This window comes from Chelmon rostratus, chromosome 22 (genome assembly GCF_017976325.1).
Source record: "Chelmon rostratus isolate fCheRos1 chromosome 22, fCheRos1.pri, whole genome shotgun sequence".
Taxonomy (NCBI): Eukaryota; Metazoa; Chordata; class Actinopteri; order Chaetodontiformes; family Chaetodontidae; genus Chelmon; species Chelmon rostratus.
The window spans coordinates 9702970-9727900 of NC_055679.1; the positions used below are offsets into that span (position 1 = coordinate 9702970).

Consider the following 24931-nt stretch of genomic DNA (forward strand, 5'->3'; position numbering starts at 1 on the left):
GCCTGTAATGAGGATGTGGTGATGTGGTCATTTTTGGCGGTTTTTGAAATTGCACCCACAAACATTATTCATTCATTAGGCAATTTCATGGAGCATCTCATTGGCAATAATTATTAAGCTATACAAGCTATTTTAATGAACTGTTTTTTCTGCAGAGTTACTAGTTCTTAGCTCTGGATGACATTCACAGTCTGGATGTTACCCTACTTGGAGTTTTGTTGTAAACTTACTGTAAGTTCATTAACTTGCCACTGATTTCTTGTTTGTGGGACATGGCTATTGTTTTGGTATATTCAGTGATTCATAACCACGGGTCATGTAATTGGATTTTTCTTTCTGGGACGTTGGATGTCTCATGCACACATCATATTTCTAGAGAAGTGACACAGTTTCGAATAATTGATTTCAGCCACAGAAGTGGCTCTCAGCCCTGATGGAGGAACGCTCCAGAAAGGAAAATATTACTGCGCAAAAGTTCTCCCTAACAAAGTTATTCAATCTAGCTGTAGGCTCAACTCCAATTCAAACAGTCAATATCCGAACATGAAGGTAGAGATACACAGAGAGAAAGATGGTGTTTCTCTCCATCACACAGTGGAATTCAGTGCTGTGCCTCTGTGGTCATTATTTTTCTCCCTGAGGGTGCAGGGTATTAAAGCCCACAGGTTCTTTTTGTTACATACCTGCTGCACCACGCACTCATATTACTGGAAGGTTTACTGCTGCTCTGCAGTACAGATCACATACTTAATTCGCGTGGGTGGGTGGGGGAGTTAATGGACAGGTATGTGTGTCCATGTGCCTGCATCAGTATCTTCCAGTAATTGTCTCTATCACACTTCAAAGATGGTCCACTACTTGTGAGCCTTATGCAGCCACCCTATAAAAGGCTCCAACACGCTATACTGCTGAAGATAAGCATTGGCACCAGAATTAGAGAGGCTGCCTGAAAGCGCTTCAGGCTGCTTCTCTCAGATAAATGCCCAGCGTATGGCCAGGATGTCTGCTGCATTGCTGGAATGTCTTCTGTGTTGCTGAAAACACAACAATGCCATCACATATGGATGTGATGTGTTATTTAGCCCAGAAATCTGTTTTAAATTGTTATTTTGTTTTGGTTAAATGAGATAATTTTGCATGCTGCCGTAATATGCTATTTTCAGGATTCCATATTAGATTAGATGACTAAGGTTGGAGTGAAAGAGATCAGTTAGGACCAGATGACCCACTTAACATTTCAAGATGAACAAGAAGAGATTTAAATCTACTTCTAATGCTTCAAAGTCAGATCATGTGATATAAGTCATGTGTTTTTCCTCGTAGTGATGTGACTTTGGTTGACTGCTAGTGCAAACTGAATGAAAAACATTGGAATAAATCATATTAACGAGAGCCCTAATCTGCATCATTCACAACATTCATATCTCTGTCCTTTCAGCCCTTGGAACGTGGTCAGGTACTTGTGTGCACATTTGACAATAGCCAGATAAACAATATAATGGAATGAATCGAAAAACATAATCAGCTATCACCAATGTTTGAAGTCGGGGGGAGTTATCTGTGTGTGTGTGTGTGTGTGTGTGTATGTGTGTAATTGTAGTGTTTGTGTGTGTTCATTGCGGTTACACAGTCTGACCTGAGATATCCTCGCTTCTGCAGCCCTTTGATACAGACAAGGCTATCCCTCATTACTCCCCACTATACCAACCTGGCTCTGAAGATAAGACAAGAACAACACCTGTCTCCTGTTTCTATCACTGTTACACTCAGAAGTGCCTCGCCACAGACAGAAATTTATCAACAACTCTTGGTGATAACTTTCCCTTTTTCAATGCTGTGACGTGATATCTTTTTCTTTACAGCACTTTGTTTTTTTGTCTTCACAGCTGTGTATCTTTTTTTTTTAATCATTCAGTTGTAGCTGTAATCTCAAGAACTGTAGTTACTTAGCATTACAGTGTTCTCTCATTTTGTGGTTGCAGATATTTGGGAGTATGTTATTTTATGCTGATTGTGATAAGGTGTTCTGATTCTGTGATATCTGCTGTGCTGTTAAGGGTACATTCAGCCCAGCTTGAGTTAACTCCTCTGTACAGACATCAGGGATTTGGGCTTTGTTTTGGTCCATCACTCTTTGTGTTGCAGAGTCCAGACAAATATAAGAGCACTTTTTCTTACGAAAGTAACTGAAGCTCAAGCTTATTACCACAGAGACAAAGCCATTTTTGTCAAAATCATTCTGACTATAATGACATTTGAAACTCTTTTAGGGTCTCTAGTGATTTAGTTTTCTTCCTTTTCCTTTCCTAGAACTTAATTTTGTCACTCAACAATATTACAAAACTGCTTACTGATCAGAATTGTATTTAGTTATTCTCTCCCGGAAAACTGGCAACAAGAGATTTCTACAGAATGTGACATTCTATTCATGTCTTAGCTTTTATACAGGCAGCTCTGGGTCAGTTCAAAGACTTTGAAATAGTGCAAACTGAGCTGGCACAGGAGGACTCGTCGGCCACTTAGCTGGATAAAGCTTAGGACTGTAGCTGGACTGCTCAGATGTGGATGATTGACACAGGAAATTGGTAAATCCCAGTCACAAATCAAATGCTGATAGGAGTTTGGAAATGTTGGTTACACACTTAAGAATTACTGCAGACAATAAATATTTAATCATAATGGGAAGTACTTGCAAATTCTTCTGTACAAACTGTTTTTTTCCTGTCCATATATCTGTTTTCATGTTCCTCAGTTGTTGTCATTGGGCAAAATCAGCCAGACCAAAGTAGCCAGACTGAAATCCAGCTACAGGCTTCTCCACGATACTCTGAAGAGGTATGTTTTCTTGTCGAAGCAGAAGTTCATTTGTAACCCTCATGTTTGTGTCATGTCATATTTTGGAGCTGCACTGTGACTGCAAAATGCTGAGAATTGTAGAGAAGCTCAATTCTCGTGACAGCCAAAATCCATCCAGCTGAAGTGTCCTTGAAAAAGACTTTAACTCCTTATCAGATCTAGTTGCGCTGCTCTTATATACCGTTTGAAAAAATATGGAAGGAGCATCTGTGACATCAGCCACTGGCTTCTGGAGAGACATTTCTGAAGCCTGTATTGGGTTTACTTCTCACTCACATTCTGGGGCCGGAAATTTTAATTAGAGCAAAGAGGTGGAGGCAAAGATGTAGCTGAGGCAGCATTAACAGAGTACACCCACTACAAGTGACAGTAAGGGGCTGAGACACCTATCAATCAAAAGCATGCTTCTTTTTAAGCTTTCCCAAAACCTTAACTGAGTCTCAAAAACACCACCAAGGCACATAATAGTGAAATTAACTTTTGAGACCCCAATTTCTTGTTGAAAGAACAAATCTTTGGGTAATTTCTTGTGAAGACAAAATCTGAGTGTCTGCATTGAATTTAATTGGCTCAGCACTCAGAGGTATATCATGAAAATCAGCAGCGACTGTATGTTTGCGTGCAGTTTTACCACAGTGAAAAATCTGATTCACATATATGTTTTATATGGATTATCATCTAGTTACTGGTTTTGCATTTAGATTTTTTAATGGGCAAATAAAAGTGAAGATTAAGCAGTAAGCAATGTTATTCACCTTGTACTTGGAAGGTAAAAACAAAATTGGAGTCAAACAACAACTGTTTACCTGTGTTTTAGAAGGCATGTAAATGTACCCAGCAGTTAGTAAATACTATCTATATGCTGCATACCACGTGCTTATACCATTTTTTTCTTCCAACAGTAGCCAGGATTCTGAGACCAAGCTTTTGAAAGAGGCAAAGAGGTGTCGTGCTGAGCTGGAGAGGCTGCAGGCCGAGGTGGAGAGAAGAGAGGAGCAGAGCACCTCTGAGGAGCCTGAAAGTGAGGTCAATGAACTGAGGCAGCAGCTCCTCCAGGCATACAATGAACTGAAAGCTGCTGAGGACAGAGAGTACAACACACAGCACAAACTGAAACGGTGAGCCGTATATAAACACACGATATTACTGCAGTCGCTCATGCTACATCATGAAAATGAGATTCTATTTAAGAAAATACATGCATTACACTTTTCTCAAATAGCTTCCACGTAGACACACACACACACACGCACACACACACACAGATGAACCACTGATAGGAACCCAAGAGAAAAAGGAGAGGAACAAAACAAAACACTGATGTGAAACTGCAGTGGCGAAGAGAGAAGTTGTGTACAGTAGAAGAGCAAATGCATGCATTGACAGGTGCAAACACACACACACACACACACACACACACACACGCAAGTCACTAGGGACCAAACACTGAGGTGAGCTACAAGAGGCAACATCTTCAAGTTTTCATTGACTTTACAGGGAGGTGAAGGTGAAAGAGTACAAGACACAAACACGCACAAATAGTATTAGTGCTGAGTGTGTGTGTGTGTGCGTGTGTTTGGGCTGAATTTTATTGCCATTGCTGCAAAGATTTATGTCGGGGGGGAGCCTAATGTAAGCAATTCATTATACAAATACCAGGTTTAAGTGGATTGTTCCGTTTGCTCTGAATGTAACCTGTTTACCTGTCTGAGCTCTCTTCGCCAGTTCGTGTTTTTTTTTTTTTGACGTCAGTCCTGTAGTCGTTTCTGTTCCTCTCCTCTAATCCTTTCCTTTCGCTCCCATGAGTCCCTTTTTTCATCGCAACCAATTTTCCTCTTTTCTGCTGCAGGTTTCTCTTTTCCTTCCCCCAGCTCGCTCCAACGACTATCAGTGTGTCCAAAGGTGAAACACACCCACAGAAATGGAAAATCACGCACTCACTCGAGTATCTCCCTCTTTTCTGTACACAAACTCAACTTTTCAAGGGCCAAAGGGAGTTTATTAGAACATTGCTAAGCAACATGATAACATACACCAGTGGTTCCTAAACATTTCGGCTTATGAAAAAAGCGATGTGTACTTTTGACCCCTTGTTACAAGTTGCATATGATTTAAGGTTGTGGCCAGTTCAACTAGAGCAAATTTTCCCTCTCAGATTGTATAGTTTTTAGAGCCCTGAAAAAGTGAAAATGACCAGTAATTAACAAGAAAAAAGTAAAAACTAGGAAAGGCAAAAAGGGCTGGAGAAATTCCATGTATGTTATCAAATGCAAAAAAATTCCAGCTGCAAAGACAGTAAACAGGTAGTTATGTCTTTTAATTGTTTATGTTAATGTTAATTGTTTGAGACTGACAAACTGCAACAGTTATGAAAATTCTTAACTAAAGCTGAAAGAGTGGTGAATCATAAAATGTAAGTTTCTGCGTGAATGAGTATGAAGCGGTTGAAGAGGATTTGTAAAGGTCCAAATTGGAGGAAAGTCTGAAAAACAATAATTTTTGGTAGAAGAAATGTGTTTTTGACTGGTAATCAGAGACGTATCTGAAGAAGAAAGAAAAATAAGTGAACTAAACTTGTTTACTCAACAGGCTAATATCATATTCAGCAGATCTCTTCTCTTCTCTTATCTTACCTGCACTGCATTTGACCCTGGATTACCTCAGCAATATTAAACCACTCACAGCACGTAAACTCACCACTGTGTTGCAAAGACATGATCTGTAAGATACAGTGAGTTTTAGTGCAGAGCACACACACTGAGGCAGAGAGTTGGAGGCACAGCGGTAATTGAAATATTAAATGAAAACCACTTACAGAGCATCCTCAGAGGATGCAGTAATAGACAGCATTAGACACTGAGTGTGCATATTATTTGTGACAGCTTTTGGTAGTGAGCGCTCATGTCTTCTCATTACCTCTGTTTCTCCTTCTCCTCTTTCTGTCCTTTTGTTCATCCCCTCTGGCCTAATCTCATCCCCTCTTCCTGACTTTACTTCTGTTCTTTTCCCCTCCCCTCTCTTGTCCAAATGGCTAGCGGTCTGCATATGACAAGCAGATGCTCACCATGCAAATATGCCTTATAAAATCTTTGCGTCCTTTTATCTTTAGCCAAACAGACACACAGGAGTTCAGCACTTTTTCCACTCACATATTTTAGCATTCATGCAGTTTTCTCTGTAAAACAGTTAATATCCAATATATCAGCTTGTCAAGAAGATTAATATCATTTACTTTGTGAAATGTGTAGCTGTACACTTCGTGCCATTGTAAGGTTTTTCACAATGACAGAGCTGACTTGAAATTATTTCATGCAAACTTTAATCAACTGCTCGAAAAGCGTCTGCCTTTAGGGAGATGAAAGATTCATAGAAGTTGTTTTTATATGCACATTTATACTGTGTATGGTGCTTTATTTCCAATTCTTTGTGTTTACATATGAGAAAGATTGTATATGTATGGTCCTTTCATACATTATGTGTGTCTACGGTATCCGAAATAGCCTTTTTTATTCACTCACTATTAGTAGAACGTTTTCATTGCAACCTGTTCAAAACATTTTTCAAAACCCACTATACCAATATGAGCTCTGCATCTTTTGTTTTAAGGTGTTTTTTCCTTCAAGTAAAAAAAATTTAGCACAAGTTTTGGTTGACTAGAAACTGCACATCAGTCTATTTTTAAAAATGTAAATGTCTGTTCCTCTTTCTGTTGAAACAGGAACTGAAACATGTTGTTTACTTGTGATAAGTAATTCATTGTTTTCTCTTTCAATTTTTATCCTCTCCTCTCCTCACCTTACCTCACCATATATGCAGTCTCTGGGAAGAGAAGCTGTATCTGGAGAAAGAGAATGAGATTCAGCCGATACCTGCTGTAAGTTCATCATTGCACCATCCAGGTGTACTGTAGTTTCTGAGAAGTGGATTACTACTGCAACATCGGTCTTCAGAGAGGATAATATGAGTTTTACTTTAAGCCCCCATCCAGGGTTAATCCCTCAATACGAAGACTTGCCAGTGGCTCTTTTTCAAGCAATTTTGAAGCAATGTGAAGCTAAAACACTGTACATTACAATCTCCTATTCAGACAAAAGGACAGCATATGAGTTTGAGACTTTATTTATGCAGGCGAATTAAGTCAGTAATGACTGGTAATCATCCATGAAGGCAGCTGAACGAACACATAACAAAGGGAGCAAAATATATGATTTTACAGTGAAAATAAATATATCATAGACTCTCAGACATCAGACATCTCTGCTTCCACACCAGCTCAAAGGATGCAATGTAATAGTGCTCACACTGTATTATAATATACATAATTCCCTCCGTGATATGTATGAAAAGGAACAAATTTACAGTAAAAAATGAGAACATTCATTAATTTGCATATGATACCAGCATACCAGATCAGTATGTACCATATCATGCTGTAGGGCTTATTAATACCACATTATTTTTATCCATTTTTTATATGTATGTCTATCAGGAATAAGTCGAATGTAGTGCAGTTTGAGAATTTCCAACGGGCATGAAAATCTACAGTGTTCAGCACTAAAAATTTCAGCAATTGTTTTGGAGAAAATCTGATCAGAGGTACAAGAATATGGACATAAGACCCTTAGGGTAGTGTCAAGAAGCATCGCATTATCAATTTTACAGTCATGAAACCTAATCAAAATTCTGTTGCCTGTGCCGTTTGTGGCAAAAAAAAAAAAAAAGGTTAGAGTTTGAGCTTTGGAGAACTTGTTTAATAAATTCAGCTTTAATTAATTTCTGGATCTCTGATACTTTTGGGGTTCAATTATGCATCTGCTGTTTAATTAGTGATTGCAATAACAAACCATTCCAAATATACTACAGTTCTGCTTTCATGCCTCTGGCAGGTATCACGTCTATTGTGTAGAAAAACTACAGTACCCATAAGTCAAGGTGGCTCATGGGTGACACTCAATAGACCAAACAAACAGGAAAAGAACTGATTTCAGGAAATGAACCTGGATTACAACCAATGGCCACAACCTATGAATTTATCCTGGAGATGCCAATGGGGGTTCGCATTGTGTTGCATTAAAAGTGAACTTTGCAAAGTAAATTTACAGCCCTGCTTGCTACTCTATGGGCAGCCGATATTGCAGTTAAACAGTCGCAGCATTTTGACTGCTCAACATGAATCATCGAGTGGTAGTTTTGCACAGTATAGACAAAAAGCATTTCACTGCCACGCACAGCACTTTAACAATTTATTCTGTTCTTATGGTGCATATGTGTAAAAGGGCCTTTTATGAGTCCTTTCCCCATTGGACCCTCGGCGTCAAGTGAGATATTAACTCTAATGAAACACTCAAAGGCGCCCGGGGGAGTCTGCATTCTTCTCTCTCTCTCACACATAAACACATACACACTTGTCAAACATGATTAATAAGATATGTGTTTCATCCCAGAGCCCTCATGTACATTCTCTAATTGTTTTTGCTGTATGTACAGTAGATGGGTACTCAAGGAAAACCACAAACTAGCATGAGAGTACAGGGGTATCAAATTGAATAACAGCTTGACTCAATGTAAATTCAATTTTGGACATCAAACTAGAAGTAGAAAAAAATGTTTCGCCACTGAAACAACAGAAGAAGAAAAGTAGCTTTTTGGGACAAAAATGTGTTTATGACTGTCAGAAAACAAATCCATGCGAAACAAAACAAAGGCTGATGGAATTGACTCTGACAGTTAGGATGGAACAGTAGTGTTTGGCCTGTGCACCCTGAGTGCAATTAAATTCTCATTATAGAACTGATATACTTGATTTGTGATCTAATGTTCATGTTGCTGGTGGGTCCTCAAGGAGGTGGAGAGCAGAATAAAGGCCCTGCAGGACAAATATGAGGATCTGAGGAGAGAGGTTGCCCAGAGACAACTGGAAGTCAGGTATTTTATGTCGTCCATACATGCAGTCTCACTCATTACGCTGCAGATTGGCACAGACCTGTGCACATATTCACTCCTCATGACTTCTTGTTGTTGTGCTTCTTTTCAGCTTCATTCACTGTGCTCTTATTGTTTTTGTAATAAGGAGGAGTGCGGCTGTTCTGTTCATCAGAATTGTTCTGATAATAAGCAGGCTTTTTGTGTGTGTCTTACCCTCACTCCCCACGCAGAAGCCTGGTGGAAGATGTGGAAAGCCATGAAACGCAGATATTGAAAGAACAGAAAGAGCTGGAAGACAGGAAGAGGATCATAGAGCTCAAAGAGGTCTGCATGCGAGAGCATGTGTGAGTGGGCATAGCTTACAGCACACCATCAATAGAATAACAAATCATCTTTCTTACGTGTGTGTGTGTGTGTGTGTGTGTGTGTGTGTGTTTCTGTGTTCTAACAAGGCTGAGAAAGCCCAGCTCATCAGCATACCTGACCAGATTTTAAAGGAGACTGGAAGGAAACGTTCTAAGAGGGAGTAAGTACATTTAACCCCCTAATATTTTTTATTGGGGAAGGACAGGAAAGTTAATGTTTCAGACATCAGGAATACAAATGAGCCAGTTAGCACGCTTCGGTTAGACCACACTGAGAAGAAAGAGGGGCAGAAGAAGTTGCTCCCTGATTTATACCGTCCATCTGTCAGTTGGCTTGAATCCTTTTGTAATCTGTCTCCTTCCATCACCTTGATCTCCTCTACAAGCAAGAGCTGGATTTAACCAGATGAACTCTGAGTTATCATCCTGTAGTTTTCATAATGGAAAGAACATGTGCAGCTAATTGTTATTGCTCAGTGTAAACTTTTGATCACTTCTGAAACGGAGCAGAAAAACAAAATATCTGTTTCCAGGCTTATTCTTTTCGTTCGGTTTCCTCTTTGTGACGTACCTTTCCAGCCACACTCCTTTTGATGCACAGTAGACTCAGTGGAAAGGCATAATTTAGTCCAAATGAGGATTGTAGCAACAGTAGAGAATTTAAAAGTGTCAGTCCTTATTTAATTGAATAAAAATGGCAAACATGCATCAAACATCATTCATTTTTGTTTTAAGTACAGCCGCAGTCAAAAGCCCCTTCACCACTAGAGAATTGTTCCACTTGCCGCTTCACTGCAGTCTCTTTTATGTTTATTTCAAATTAATATTTGGCTTGCAAGTGATGCAGTGGAGCTGTCGGTATGAGCCATGTGAGCTATGGCTTGTAATTTGAAATTCACAAAGCTGAGGCGTACTGGGGGGTGTATGTAAAATATGGATACACATGCTGTTATTTCATAAGATATGCACCCTTGCCGTGCAAGTGAAGAGTAATAAACTGATACTCTTCTCTTGGTCTTATACTTACCATTTGTCTTTTCTGATGATTTTAAAATTCATCCCTCCAAACGTATTAGAGCCGCAATGAAGAAGACAGAAGCACTCAATGCAGAGATTTCAGAAATGGAGGAGCACGTGAAGGAGGTGGAGCAGCAGAACCACTCCCTCAGGTTAAAGAAGAAGGAGTTGATTGAGAAGCTGGAGGGTCTGCGGGCCCAAGTCGAGGCCAGTCAGAGGGAGTGCAGGCAGCTGCTAAAAGAGCAGGAGGTGAAGAGGGAGGAGGTGGCCGAATTCACGGGGCACAGGTACAAGCTGTTAATTATAATTAACATTATGGTGAGGGCATTGCAAGACAAAATGTGATTTAATGATGTAAATATATTAAGACAGAAATACAGTATTTGGAGTTTTTAGAGATGGAGGAGGCTTTTGCTGTGTGTTTTCACGCATGTCAACGTGTGTTTTTCATCACCAGGGGGATCCTGGAAATGAAGTTGCAGAATGTCATGTGTGACAGAAAGCACCTGCATGAGAGTCAATCTGTGCAGCTCAAAGAGAAAAATAGGTACAGAATGATGTCAAACTGAGCTCCATCACGCATTTAACATCAAACATCAGATGATTAAAATCTCTCACAATAGATGCACAATGTAAAGTTTGACAATAGAAGTTCAAGAGCATTTCTTCAACTGCCATCCACTGCTGAACCTGTATATTTGACAGGAATCTATATATAATGAGCTTAATTTTGAGTTTCCACATTTTGTTAAGGGGGCACAGCTTTATGATTTTGATGGTGATGATGATGATGAAGTATTTAAAAGGTGCCTGTGTTTCTCCTCAGGCAGGTGCAAGCCCTCAAGAGGATGGAGCATGCATTGGCCATGGCCACTGAGCAGCTAGAACACGCACAGTGTGTCAACAATGAGTTACAAGCACAGGTGACCTCTGGATTGTAACTTTCGATGAGTATAGAGCCGCTTAAATTTGAAGCAGTTTGTGTGTTCCTGAGTGGTCTGGCACCTCAGTGACTAAAAATGCATTGACATGATGCAAAACTTTGACTTTTTGTACATGCAGGAACTCTAATTCCAGCTTGGAAACATTTAGATTTTACCAGTAAACCTCACAATGTTTAAACACGTGCTCCTCATGATTTGCAACACTATGTTTTTAATGGTTTTGGCAATTGGTTAGGAACATTTTCAAGGTCTAAACACAGGTGTGGGAACATTCTGAGTGTAAATGTCATGGTTACAGTAATCGGCACGTGAGACCGTGAATCCGCAATACACCAGAAGCATTTTTTTTATTCTTGAGTTTCCTGTAATTTTACTGATTGTGACAGTTTTTAAAGAGAAAAAATGGAGAGAAGAAGAGGACAGAGGGAGTCATGGGAAATGTGTCAGCACATCTCACACGCACTTAACAATATGAAAGGAAGTCACTATGACACACCAGGGAATTCACGCATTGAGGAAATATTAAAAACAAAAGCAGTACAATACAATTCATTCACTCTGTTGGTTTACCACAAAAATGCATCACATTTATCTCAGATAGGACATGATTGATGATGTTGTGCTCTAAACTTTACAAAGCACAAGGCCAAGTAAGAACTTGAAATGTTGAAGTGTTTTGTGCTTCATGTATGTAGCTGGAGAAAAGCAGTATTGCATTGTCCTTTTTAAATCTCTTAAACCTACTTATTTAGTTTTCTTCGGCTTCTAGGGACTCACAATTTTTAAATACAGTGTGGAGTGGTGTAGCTCATACAGTACAACTGAACACAAGGCCTGGCAACCCTGCAGAGAGGGGCAAACCCAGTGCCTAAAGGCATTAATTTTTTATGAGTTTCTGTGAATACTTTCAGTGTCACTGGATCCAACGACTATCAGAGAGACCTCAGGGAAACTCTGATATATAGTATTAATTATTTTGCAGTCAATGTTTAATGTGGGTTTGAATATGCACAGACTGAATTTGATCTGAAGTTTGGTAATTTCATACTGGATCCTTGTAGTGTTTCCTTTTAATAGGCTGCAACCAAAGAAGCAAATGCTAATACATTTTTGTAGCTTTTTACTTTCTTTTACTAAGATTCAGAGTAAGCGTACAACAGATGTAAGATTTGTTTGTTTTGTACAACAACAATTTGAACAGATTATTGATTTTGACTTCTGACCTAAATTTCCAGTTAGATGCTGTTCCCAACATAGAGGCCAGTATTCAGCAGAGGATGGGGCTCCAGAAAGAGGTGGATGCGCTCAAAGCCAGCTTTGAAAAACAGGTGGGACAATGTGCATGGGTGGACACGATATCATTCACAACTGTTAAAGGTATTGTAATTTACTGCAGTAGCCCTCATACAAATCTGTCTCTGTAGAGCCTGTAATGCCTTTTCTTTGTTGTTGGAACTGTGATAGCAAAGTGTTGACTGCGTGGTCAACTCCCTTCTTGTCAGATGTACTATTTCCAAGTAGATTTTTATGTTGAAGTTCTTTTGATATTTTACTTTTTCTAGCATCTTTATCTTCAAAGTTTGACATGAGAAGTTCCCATTTCATTATTTTCTTATCCTATGTCACGTAGTTAGCAAAACTTAAATGACCACTTACGGGACAGTTCTGCACAGAAAGGTTTCAATATCCATCATCTATCCATCTTCCTCCTATTAAGGGACTTTTAGTCCACTTTGTCCCATTCTGCTGTCACCCTTCAAACGACGTCAAATTGTAATCGGGAGATTTTTCAATTGAAAACGGCTCTAAATGTGTTCCCAAGCAGCTATCAGCAGCTGAGGAGGAGAGCCAGAAGAAGCAGCAGTATGGGATGATTGAGGGGCTGCTGAGGGAGTCCAACTGCCTCAGAGAAGAACTCCATAACCTCAGATGTCTGACACAGATCAAAGCCGAGGAGAGGGGCCAGAAACACCGTGAACTGCTCAGGGCTGAGGTTCAATACAAACACGCACACACACACACACACACACACACACACAGAGATACATTTATGATGTTATGATGTCATCATTAGTGCATTTGATAACTTATGCAGACATAGACTTGCATATTGCACACATAACTGTGTCAAAAACATCAAAGAGGAACTGAAGTAGGTTTATACTTTAGACATACTTGATGTTAATGTGACAGGAGAGCAACCGAAAATGACAAAAACACAGTTTCAAGGAATGCAAATGTCAGGGCTTTACCACCGTGACAATATTATTGTTGTCACAATGTGATTATTTCAGTATGATTTCAAAAAATATAGTTAAGCTAAATTGAAGGTGCATGTCAAGGGCACGTGTTTTGACAGGAATGACTTTCATTAATAGCTCTGGACTACCTTTCCATGTTCCTTCGAACAAGTGTCACTTGTGACCACAATTTCATGGTGTCTCCTACCTGACTAGTAAGTAATGAAAACCCAAATCAACAATGACAGGCTCCAAAATGAATCAATTAATTCCTTAAAAATGATTTAAATGAAAATAAAAGTGAAGCTCCGAAAAATCTGTTCACAAAACCAGGAGTGCAACATCAGCTAATTTATTTATTGTTTCCTTTTTATTTATTCAGAGTGTCAGAAAAGACGCTGCTACAGTACTGAAAAATGTGTACCCACAAATCTGATTGAAGGTTGATGTTTGTGAGAGCACACACACACACACACACACACACACACACACACACAGAAGTGATGATCTTGTAGTTTTACCTTTGTAACTCCATCCGCAGCAGCTGAACCAGCACATCCAGCAGGAGCTGCTCGAAAAAGACCTGATCATCATGGACCACAACAAGCTGAATACCATGCTACAGCGCAGGTGTCACTGCTGTTTCCTCTTCTCATTTCCTTGTCAGCTACCTTTCATTAAATGCGAAGGTGTGTGTCATGATAAAGAGGATTTGGGTGACAGAGAAGCTACTAAGCTGTTAGTAGGTAGTATTAGGGGAAGCATAATCACCTCATTGTCATTTTGGTGTTAGAATTATATATATACATACACATAAGTAACAAAAGAATGACTTAAAATAGATACAAATGTAGACTATACAATTACAATTGCAAAAAGTGTATGTGCGATTGCATGTGTGTGCTATGTGTGTCTCTCAGTCTCTTTGTGCAGGTAGATCTTAATATTTCATTGCACAATTAACATCTTTTTGTAAATGTCCTCACAGATTGCTTTTTTGCATTACATGCAGCAGCAGGAATAGCATTCCTACATCCAGGGTCAACCAGTTCATGTATAATGTGTCCATGGTCTTAGCCATCAGCGTTGGTAACAAATTGAATTCCTATATACGTATATTGATGTGATTATTGGTTCCCTGGTTATTTGTTTGGCTCCTCTGATCTGTGTAACAGATGGGATCACAATTAATTTAGACATCTGCACATGTTGTCGGGGTAGAAAACCATGACTTACTAATTGGTCATACTTCAGTTTTCAGATGCAGACTAATGGCATCACCCAGTACAACAGCACACTCATGCAATGCATTCAATCAGGTCACGACCACAAGCTACAGGCCTGATGTGGTTGCATATGACATGGAATCCGCTTTGAAAACTGCATCTGTCAAACAAAAACAGGGCATGATAATTAAATATTGGGTATCTTCCTTCTGTATACTAAAACAGTTTTCATGTTTAGCAATCTTTGTTCACAGCTTGCATATCTTACATGAATGTTTAATTGAAATTTTAGACTGAATTTTACTTTAGTTTTGTCATGACAGTTCTTTGATCCACTGATCTGTTGCGATGAACATGAGTATGACTTTTTCATTTTTTTTATCATTTTGATGATAAGTGATATAAAAATTACGCCATGATGATTATGGCAATAACATTTTTCAAGCACACTTAAACTAAAAGCCCATAGTAGCAGATGTTGTCAATGGCTGACTCACACTGATATGAATAGTCCAGATGGACAACTTTCATTTACTATGGATATAAATTCTGCAGTATATCAATCCCACAATAGCTAGCAAGATGCTAAGCAAAGAGCGAAATCAAAAGAACAGTCAACTGTAAATGATAAAATGTCATGAAAAGGGCTCTTGATAGGGGCCAGGTCTTGTAATCCAGAACAAAAATGGGCTCATTGCTAATCAGCGTTTCCCCCACTCAGAGTATCACAGTATTGTAAGCTGTGCCACGTGATTACGGAAGAGAAGAACAAGTATGTCAAACTGAAGCAGATCGCCTCGCAGACAATCACAGAGCTGACAGAGCAGGTGAAGGTGCAGGAAAATGAGGCGGAGATCCAACGTACCATTGTCATCAACAAGGACAGGTGTGTTTTGGAGAGGGAGGGTTGAGGGTCATCTTTGTTGACATTACTTTGATAAATACTGATGCAGAAAAGAAAGCGCAGACACACATTATAAAATGCTGTAATATCGTTACAACAAATGCTGTCTTTGTAAAGGTTATCAGGTTCACTTTGTTAAGGCTTCATTGTTGTCACTTCATACTTCTTCCTGACCAGTGCATTTACTTGTTGTCTTTACCGTATTTCTGACTTTCTACTCTCCAGATCACTCACAAAGGCTCACATGAAGATCTCTAATAGCTCCAAAATGAGGGACAAACTACGCAATGACATCTCTAAGGTCCATACACGCACACAAACACAGAGATGAGACTAGTCAAAACACACTGTGGGAAAGTCAAAACTGTTGTTGCGTTATTTTGAGTGAGCTCAAGCATTCTGGCTACTTTTAGTTTCATAAGACACTTGAGCAGTAACACACAGTTTACAACAGTCTGTGAACTTTTGTATCGTAAATCGTTCTGTAGAAGTTGCCTCTTCGTTGTTTTAAAGTCATTGCCTTGCACTTTTAAGTGGAAGCATTCTTTTGCATTTAAAATCAAAAACATACGCCTAACAAATGTTTGTGTTGTTCAAAACTTTTTTTTTTGTTTTCTTCATTTGTGTTTGGATGAACTGTTTTTTTGTGAGCTGTGTGTGCAGTTCAAGTTTAGCCAGTCAGACTGAAGCTCAAAAGTATCCCATTTTGACCAGACAGTCATGATCCTTAGAGGATATTCTTCTTCTTCATCATCATCTAGGTTTCTTGGAAACACCGTCAGATCAGTCAGGAGTGTGAGGACAATAAACTGGAGTTGATGAAACTCACACAAATGATCAACCTCCAGGAGCAGGCCCTTCTGGAAATAAACAAGAATCATGAAACAGCCATACAGCGCCGCAATTCTCTGTATGTATAATTTGGAGCTTACTATTGTTGCCTGAATTCATGTGGAGGATCTAAGCTGGTTTTGTTGAATAATATATGTCCCTTGTGTGCATCACCTTTAGTGGCATTCAACTCCTGGAGCATGAAGAGGTGTTATTCAACTACTATGAAAAGGTAAGCATCCAGGAGGCAGCCATTACGAAGGGCAACATGGCGCTGGAGACCCTGGAGAAGGAGATGAGAGACCTGCAGTTCGCGATCAATGAGGAGAAGAGGCAGATAGCCCTGAAGAAGAAGGAGGTGCCGCTCAGGAAAAAGTTGGAGGAAGAGATCACCACGTTGCAGATAGAGGTGGGAAAAGTACACCACAATAAACCCACGCACTCATACGCATCCTTACAGCCAAAGTTTAGAAGTCTTTCCACATCTGAACTTCCTCCCAATCTGCCAATTGACAGTCTGTACAAAACCAAACTTTAAAAAAGCAGCAAACTAATTACTTGAAAAAGCTGTGGGTGGAAAGATGTGTGTGTACTTAAAAAATGTTGAGGACGGATAATAGGCATGTTTCACAGAAATCATTCATTAAAATCTTTTTCTGTTGTGTGAACAGTGTGCCGGTGACAATCTCCCAACGCCCACTGTCTCTCTGTCTTCTCTCAGCCCTCGCCAACAATTGAAAACACTGTGAATAGAGCCTGCTTCAGTTTCCCAAAAGCTGTAGCAAACTGCAGGTGCGAGCACGAATAGTTTTGTGTTATTGTTTTCGATATCGCCCCTGCTCTTTCTCTAAAGTGCCTTTGTTCGTATATCCACTAATTTGTGCAGATTTTATACCGCTATCCACATTTCGCTAGTGGCCCATCACAGCGTGACCCCAGCTACACTGGGATGTGGCCCAGCTTATTGGATTCAAAATCCTATCTGGAAGCAGTAAGGCCTGTCAATTAGTTCTTCCCAGTGCGATCAGATGATAAAAGTTGCAAAAAAAAGAAAAGACAGATTGTGTGTGTCTGCAAGATTTTCCTTGGAATCTTCTAGCAAATTTCTGTGTGGGTGTGTGTCTGTGTGTGTATGTGTGAATGCGTAATAATGTTGTTAAATCTGTTTTCACAGCCACATTGTGGGGATTTGCCTTCCTTATGGGGACAAAACGCAAGTCCCCATAACATAAATCAATAAATTTAGGGGCAAGGACTTGGGTTAGGGTTAGGCTAAGTCTCCAGGATATTAATGGAAGTCAATATAATGTTCTCTGAAGTGATGGAAACACGACTGTGTGTGTGTGTGTGTGTGTGTGTGTGTGTGTGTGTGTGCGCATTTCAGACATTTGTGTGATTTATGTAATGTCAGTGGAGAGCCCTTGTACGATCTTAGGAAGGAAATCATTGTGTGTGCATGTGAGTTGTATATGTCAAGGGTATTGCAGACTATTGTTCAACTCTGTGTGTGCCTTTGTCAAGTTAGGGAAACTCCAAAAAGAACATTAAGTACAAGCTGCACAAGACACCACTCACAAACGAGCAGACAGCAAACGATCCACTTACAACACGGCTAATGAGCAGACCTCCGTGACATACTTCGAAAGCTTCACCGTATAATGAGACTGTTGAATTGCTTTACTACGGAGCATATACTGGAGCAATACTATGCTTTTTTTAAAATCTGTAACAGAGACAGTGTTCATATTCTACATTGCTTACAGTAAATGTCTGCAAAAGTATTTATTTTTATAACAGATTTATTTTACTGGTATTCTCCAAAGACTCTTAAGGCTCAACACAAAACTGCTGCGAACATGCACAGGCCCTTCATCACTTCCCCATCTAAGACAAAGGCTTTTAGAGAAACAACACTGTAATGCATTGTGGTTCTCTCTAAGCTGTGTTTGACCGCTCATCAAAAGCGGTCAATTTATAGCCTCATTTTCAGAGGCTTCGGTTTTGCTGAGGTTCGTTTGTTGTGGTCCAGCGTTCTCAGAGGCTTGAACAGACACCGAAACACGACTTTCGCTAACTAAACTCTGCAGACAGACACGCAGAAAGAAGACGAAGATCTAGACCAAGAGGGACAAACCCAAACAACCTCACGCTGCACAAGTTTCGCAGAGACACACATGAATAAATAACATAAAAAAACGCAAACATATTCAAGGAACTTTGCGTACGCAGGGAGTGACAGGCACATAGAAGGAGAGAGATTTGAGAGAGGCAACACAAACGCACACACACGCTGAGTTTCCCTGCCAGTGGCTGCGTCGTGGGATTGGGTGTGTTGCTGCTCTGGATCAGAGTGACTGGTTTTGACTTTCTGTTGGACCAGACTTCTCTCATCTGAGTCTTGTGCTCTTTTGGATGAACGCAGCGTTGGAACAGACTTCACCATGTGCTGCTGTTTTGAAAAACGCCCCTTTCCCTTGTCTCCATCTGTTGACTCCTTCTGCTGTTTATCATTTGCTACATGAGATCTTGTTGGTGCCATCTTTCTATTCTATTCTATTCTGTTTCTCTCATTATTAGTTTCTTTACTCTTTCCCTCCTCACCTTTGTTTGACCATCCCTCCTTTCACTGTTCCATCGAGGCATTCTTAAGGTTTATGTTTCTTTGGAAGAATATTTTACTAGAAAGTCCCTTCCAAACTCCCTCCTCACATTTTTCTCTTTTCCCTTTTTTTTCCTGACTGACCGAGCATTTGGCTGTAGATACAGTACATTCCTGCCTTCTGTATGGCAATCGCTGCCAGTTGGTTGGTCCACCGCTTTGGCCTAGGCTGAAATATCACACCAATTATTCCATGGATTGTGATGACATTTTGACCAGACGGTCATGATCTCCTGAGGATGAATCCTAATGACTTTGATAATCCCCTGACTGTTCCTTTCGCGCCACCACGAGGGCTTTTGAGTGAAATGTCTCAACATTTGGGAAGCAGATGTAAGCAATTACACCGCTAATGACAAACCACCACTACTGTGTGGTATTCCCTTATGCTCTTAGAAAAAAGACATTATAAATGTGGATTTTCACAATTTTCAGAACGATGAACCTTTACCTAAGAGATGGGTAACGTGTTGTGACCACGCCAGGGCTTTGCATTGTGGGACACAGTAGATAGACTGCTCTGATTCATACTGGAGATTTTTGCCGAACCTGTACAACATCCAGGTATATTTGGTATCCTGTAGTTTTTGCTCTTGTTTGTATACTACATTCTGAAATGTTGGCCAAATCAGTACATACTGATGGTATGTAGGCATGTAGGTATGTAGTGGTACGGTAGGCAGTTTTGAATGCAGTCTCTGTCTTGTTTAGACACACATGCAACTCCTGCAACTTCCAAACAATCAACAGTTGCATCCCTGATTAGTGAATCAATTCTGTGCATTCATCCATGCATACATCCATCCAGTCATTTTACATTTCTCCCCCTCCTCTGCGCGTAAACAGCAAATCATTTTCTAAATCACTGTTTTCCCTCACACAGCCGTCTAGCTCCCCTGGGTACAAGAAGTGAATCACAGGGGTCTCTCCTATTGCAGGAGGCTTGCCAGCTCAATTCAGACTCCCCGCAAATTCATTTTCTATGCGAATTCAATTTCCATGCAGCTGCCTTGCTGTCGATTTATTATATATATTGTGTATTTGTATTCATCTGTGACCAGTTTATCTGTTCATTGCAGACGGATCCCCCCTCCCTTTGATGGGAAATTTTGACAAAGATAGATCGGGCCATCTGTGAGACTATTGAAGTTCAATATACTCTGAGGCTTTCATTTGCTCCGAGGAATTTTAATTGGTGCAAAATAAACAGAGGTTGGTGTTGGATTCTGAATTTACAACTTGTTTATTGCCGGCAGTTGCCGGCACATCCACATCTCAGACACAGATACAGGTGCACACACATCAGTGCACACACTGAGATCAGTGCATTGTTTGTGAAGTTGTGATAATACCATTGCAGCAACATCTAACTATTGTGGGTCCTCTAATGACTTGCTATAGACATGCACACATGATATCTCAAACATACAGACAGACAGGATATATTTATAGAACGAACATACACACACACACAGTCAGTAATGGTGCAGGATTTATAACAGGGTGGGGCTGACATGCTTCACTTTCCCTACGGTGGTGAGTCATATTGTTTGTCTGTCCCTCTCTTAAATCTTCGTCCAACCTGTCTGGAGCTCACCACGGGGAAACCCACCGTCAGTCATGTCTTGTGCAAGTCAATGTGCTGTTGTATGCGAGAGACTAAAGTGAGACAGGTAGTTGTTAATGCTGTAACAACATTGTGTGGCGTTTGAGTGTTCCCACTCAACAACCGTTACCAGTCATTCTGTAATTCACCTCCAAAATCTGACTTCACACTTCTGCCTAAATTCCCAAGAATTCTCCAGCACTAACTCCGACAAATCAAACAAAAACAAAGTTGGGAAGTATCTCAAACATAGTGACAACAGTGTTATTCTCATCCAGCAGTCATGTTTTTGTAGGACCACCAGTAAATTAGCTCTGCTCAAGGCTCCCACAACAGATTTCCAATGAATTTTCTCGCACTGAATTGTACATAATGACATGAAGAAAATCCTTTTTCACCACATGGCTCACCTCGGCTCTGCTATTCACAGCTGGGGTGATAACTCCATATAACATGCAATCACTGATTACTTTTAAGGTCATGCATGGTCCGGCCAGACAGTTACCTTCCTTTGGATGTCTTACGAGCCCAGATGTAGGCTGAGATCATCTGCAGGCAGGAACCTCACCTTCTAGCTCTTCCTGCATCCCAGAGACTAAAAGTGAGGGCTTTTGTTGTCAGGGGCTTCAAAGCTGTGGAGTGATTTGCCCGAAGAATTCAGACCCACAGAGTTAGCATCACCTGTCATAGCTCTTCTTGCCATGAGATATTTTATACCCTTTAACTTAGTAGAATACTTATATTTTTTTACTATCAGGTCCCATTTATTTTATGTTTTTATTAATCACGATGGTTGTTAAGTCTTCCATCACTAAACCCCCAGAGTCAGCCCGGCTGCAGGTCGTTCTCTCGCTCAAATAACAGCTCACTTGATTTTCCTCCAGAGCAACATTACTTCAGTTTGACATTACCAGTGTAAATCAGTTAGCATTATGTGACCTACCGTCAAACATTTATGGAGAAGCCAAGTTAAAATGCACATTTTATATCTAATTAGAATTTATTCTTTGTTTGGACCTCATGACAGCTTCAGTTCAGCTCCTCTGCTCACATGTTCTGCTAATTAACCTTACATAACCTTAATATGATTATAACTTAACTGCTCTTTTACTTTACTGACCTTTCTGCTTTACTGATCTGTCCCTTTGTCTTTTATTACTTTTAATTGTGAAGCACTTTGTAACCTAATTTTGAGAAGTGGTATATAAATAAGGTCATTATTTATCTTTATTATTACACTGTTAAGCATGCAGCCTACCATCTATTATGTGGCTTTTGAAGCCATCATGCTAACAACTAACTGAGCAGAAATTATGCAAATGATATGCAAATGGTTTTCTGTGAAGCTGTTGTCACATGTACAACGCTTTACACCATTCATGAGCCAAGAAAGCAGCTATTCTTTGTGACTGTCAGATGAAGAAAACATAGAGGCAGGCAGGCAGAACAGAGACACAGACACTGAGACAGATGAATACAAAGAGAAAGACAAACATCAGCACGTAACAACAGAGGGAGGAGGACGGGTACAAGAATGTTAAGAGTGAGGGCACAGCAGAGAGAAAAAAAAGATTGATTGAAGAGCGGAGAGAGGAGAAAGAGAGTGACAGAGACGCGCTGTATCCCATCCATCATGTAGTGTTTAAATGGCTTAAGGTGGTTACATATGAGGGTGGAACACAGATCAATCAGACTCAAAAGTGAGGAGTGGGCACACACTTGTCTCAGCTTGGTACTTGCAGATTCTGATGTAGTCTGGAAAGTTCATCTTCATTTTAAAGCTGTGAAATAGGTGAAAATGTCTCTCATGCAGCAAGATTTCTGTAAACTGAATACTTGTTCTGTTGCATGGCAGTTAGCTATCTGACCATTCAGCATACAAGTCAAGACAAACACCAGGGATGTGTGTGTCTGTGTGTGTGTGTGTGCGTGTGTGTGTGTGTGTGTGTGTGCCCCGACACAGAGAGCAGGTGAGACGCTGCAGTGTGATAATAAATTACACCAAAACATAATGAAGTACTGATGAAAGAACGACGGAGCTTATCAATTCCACGATCTTAGCCCCGGGCTAATTTAGGCTGTTTGGGTACCAAACCCTACTAATAGCACTGTGTTTATTTGACAAGATTAAAACAAATCTGAAAGGACTTAAATCTGTAACATTAACTCAGCAATTTCGCTCACTAATTACAGTATAAGTATGCGTCCGCAGTCACACAGGACCTGGTCCTATTACAACAATTTAATGGAAATCCATGAAAAGTCATTTGATTTGACCAACCATAGCAAAAAAAAAAAAAATTACTACTAGCACAGGCAGCTTTGTATAAATGTTTATCTGGAATCAAACAAATGTTTATCCCTCAACATGCCTTCTCAGGTTGGCGGACAGTTTTTGTAGACTAGGCTCACATGAAGTTTGTGCACACAATATTTGTGTTTCAAATGTTTTAAAAGTCATACCTTTCCAAAAAAAAGATACTTAAGTCCAGTACTCAAGTAAATGTACTTCATTACTGTCCAGCCCTATGTGGGACAAACACAACAGTGAGTTTGCAGGAGCTTTACAGCGACTGAGAACGAACTGAACTGCTCCAGCAGTAACTATTAGTGGAAATCAGTGCGAACCATGGCAAGCTAGGATAACTTGCTTCCTCTTCATGAGTACAAACTAGCTAGCTCAGCTCGCCAACTTTCATGGACTTGTTGTCTTGCATGTTTGCAAGCTCTGCAGAGGCGTGATCTGCTCCAGTCAGCAGCGCACCGTGGAAGCTGACAATGCGTCTCCTAGTTAGCTGGTCTTCAGATGCCAGTCAACCACAGCGGTGGGAAATGTCCATCCAGAGGCCGGAAGCTTGCAAAAAATGCAACCATTTTTGACAATTGGAAAAATATGCTGCACTATATATTGCCTTGTATAAAACATGGGAAGGATTAAAAATTTAGTTTGGAGTCAAGGTTGGTGTATTTCACTTGCATGTTCAGCCAGAAATAGGATCGTTTTTCCCGCTTTGTTGCTTAAGTTTGGTTTCATAAACGTACTCAACATGCATTCAGCTCCTTGCACCGTGAACGCAGCTTTGTTGACAAAGTCATATTCTCTGAAAACTGCAGATAACCCTGCTCCCTGTTGGTCAGCCCCAATTCTTGTTTCTCCACATCTCTTGTCTCTCTCTAACTGCGTCTTTCTTGTCTGCTTTCACATCCCATCGCTCCCTCTCTTTCTCACTCTGACCTGCATGTTGCCTCTCCTTTGCTCTTCTTCACTTTATCTTCCTCTATCTGTCAGTCTTTCATCAGTCTCTCTGTGTACATCTGCTCCGCTCTCATCTCTGCCTCTGCTTTTCAGCTCATCAGCCGCTTACTGTCAGTTTTGTCAGCCCCTCAGCTTTTTTCTTTCAGAGCATCTGTAGCTTTAGCCTTACAAACACCCCATTTAATCACATGACAGTCATACTATCAAGCTAAAAGTTGAGTCATATGACATCGAGGGAGATGCATCTTTTTAAGGGGCCGAACGCCGAAGTCCGTTTTAATCAGACTCACTGTCTGTCGGTGTAGGAGAGGCTTCATTAATCTCTTCCGTGAAGGGAGGGAAAATGGGAATCATCACTTTGTTCCACGCTGTCTTTAAGCCTAACACATCAACTCTCTCATTAGACACAGCCACGTAAACATACAGGTGTGTGTACGTACACACACTCTATGGTTGAGTGGAGAGGAGCTGTTGTTTCATAAGCCAGGTCATGCCGGGTCAGACCGCTTGTGCACAACATTTTTTCCACACCCTGTTTTTCCTCCTCAACTCCTCTCTTTACTTTCTGCTGTCTGTCCAATCACCGCATCTTCTTTCATATTTGTCTCCCTCTCCGATCTCTCCCAGCATTCACTCATAGTTTCTCATGTTTTCTTTTTTCTTCCACTTTTTTCTCGTTTCTGTCATCTAATCTGTTTTTTTCCTCCTTTCTGCTTACATGACTTTTATAGTCCCTGTCATGGTTCCTTGATCATCTCAGATTCATATATGTTTATATATAGGCTGCCTTTATTTTGCTGTAATAGGGCCATTGGGCATTTGCGTCAGCTTCCCTGTTGAGATACTGTAGCTGCTTAAATTGCTCATTTCTGTCTGCACAGATTAAGAGGCCATTTTTGTGGTTATTAGGACCATGAAACAGACAGACAATGTGTCCTATTAAGTATACTATTCCATATAAGCCAACTCTTTATTGCTGTATGAGCTGTCTTAAACAAGACTCTAGCGTTTTTTTTTTGTCTGTACCGATCCATCAAACTGGAATAGTTTAGGCATCTTGTGAAAAATTTGACACACATTTCCCTCAAATTCCGTGTGACAT

General features: G+C 40.2%; 1 protein-coding gene across 1 annotated transcript in view; it reads left to right on the forward strand.

Moving 5' to 3' along the window:
• ccdc146 (coiled-coil domain containing 146) overlaps window positions 1–24931 on the forward strand; it is a 45035-nt gene that overhangs the window by 14606 nt on the left and 5498 nt on the right. Inside the window, exons 3-18 of the mRNA XM_041964441.1 lie at window positions 2753–2835; window positions 3759–3974; window positions 6673–6730; window positions 8699–8781; window positions 9012–9105; window positions 9234–9307; window positions 10223–10450; window positions 10621–10710; window positions 10990–11086; window positions 12343–12435; window positions 12933–13100; window positions 13889–13977; window positions 15295–15459; window positions 15703–15778; window positions 16239–16387; window positions 16489–16717. Coding sequence (XP_041820375.1) covers window positions 2753–2835; window positions 3759–3974; window positions 6673–6730; window positions 8699–8781; window positions 9012–9105; window positions 9234–9307; window positions 10223–10450; window positions 10621–10710; window positions 10990–11086; window positions 12343–12435; window positions 12933–13100; window positions 13889–13977; window positions 15295–15459; window positions 15703–15778; window positions 16239–16387; window positions 16489–16717 — 1992 coding nt within the window. The remainder of the gene's footprint in view (window positions 1–2752; window positions 2836–3758; window positions 3975–6672; window positions 6731–8698; window positions 8782–9011; window positions 9106–9233; window positions 9308–10222; window positions 10451–10620; window positions 10711–10989; window positions 11087–12342; window positions 12436–12932; window positions 13101–13888; window positions 13978–15294; window positions 15460–15702; window positions 15779–16238; window positions 16388–16488; window positions 16718–24931) is intronic.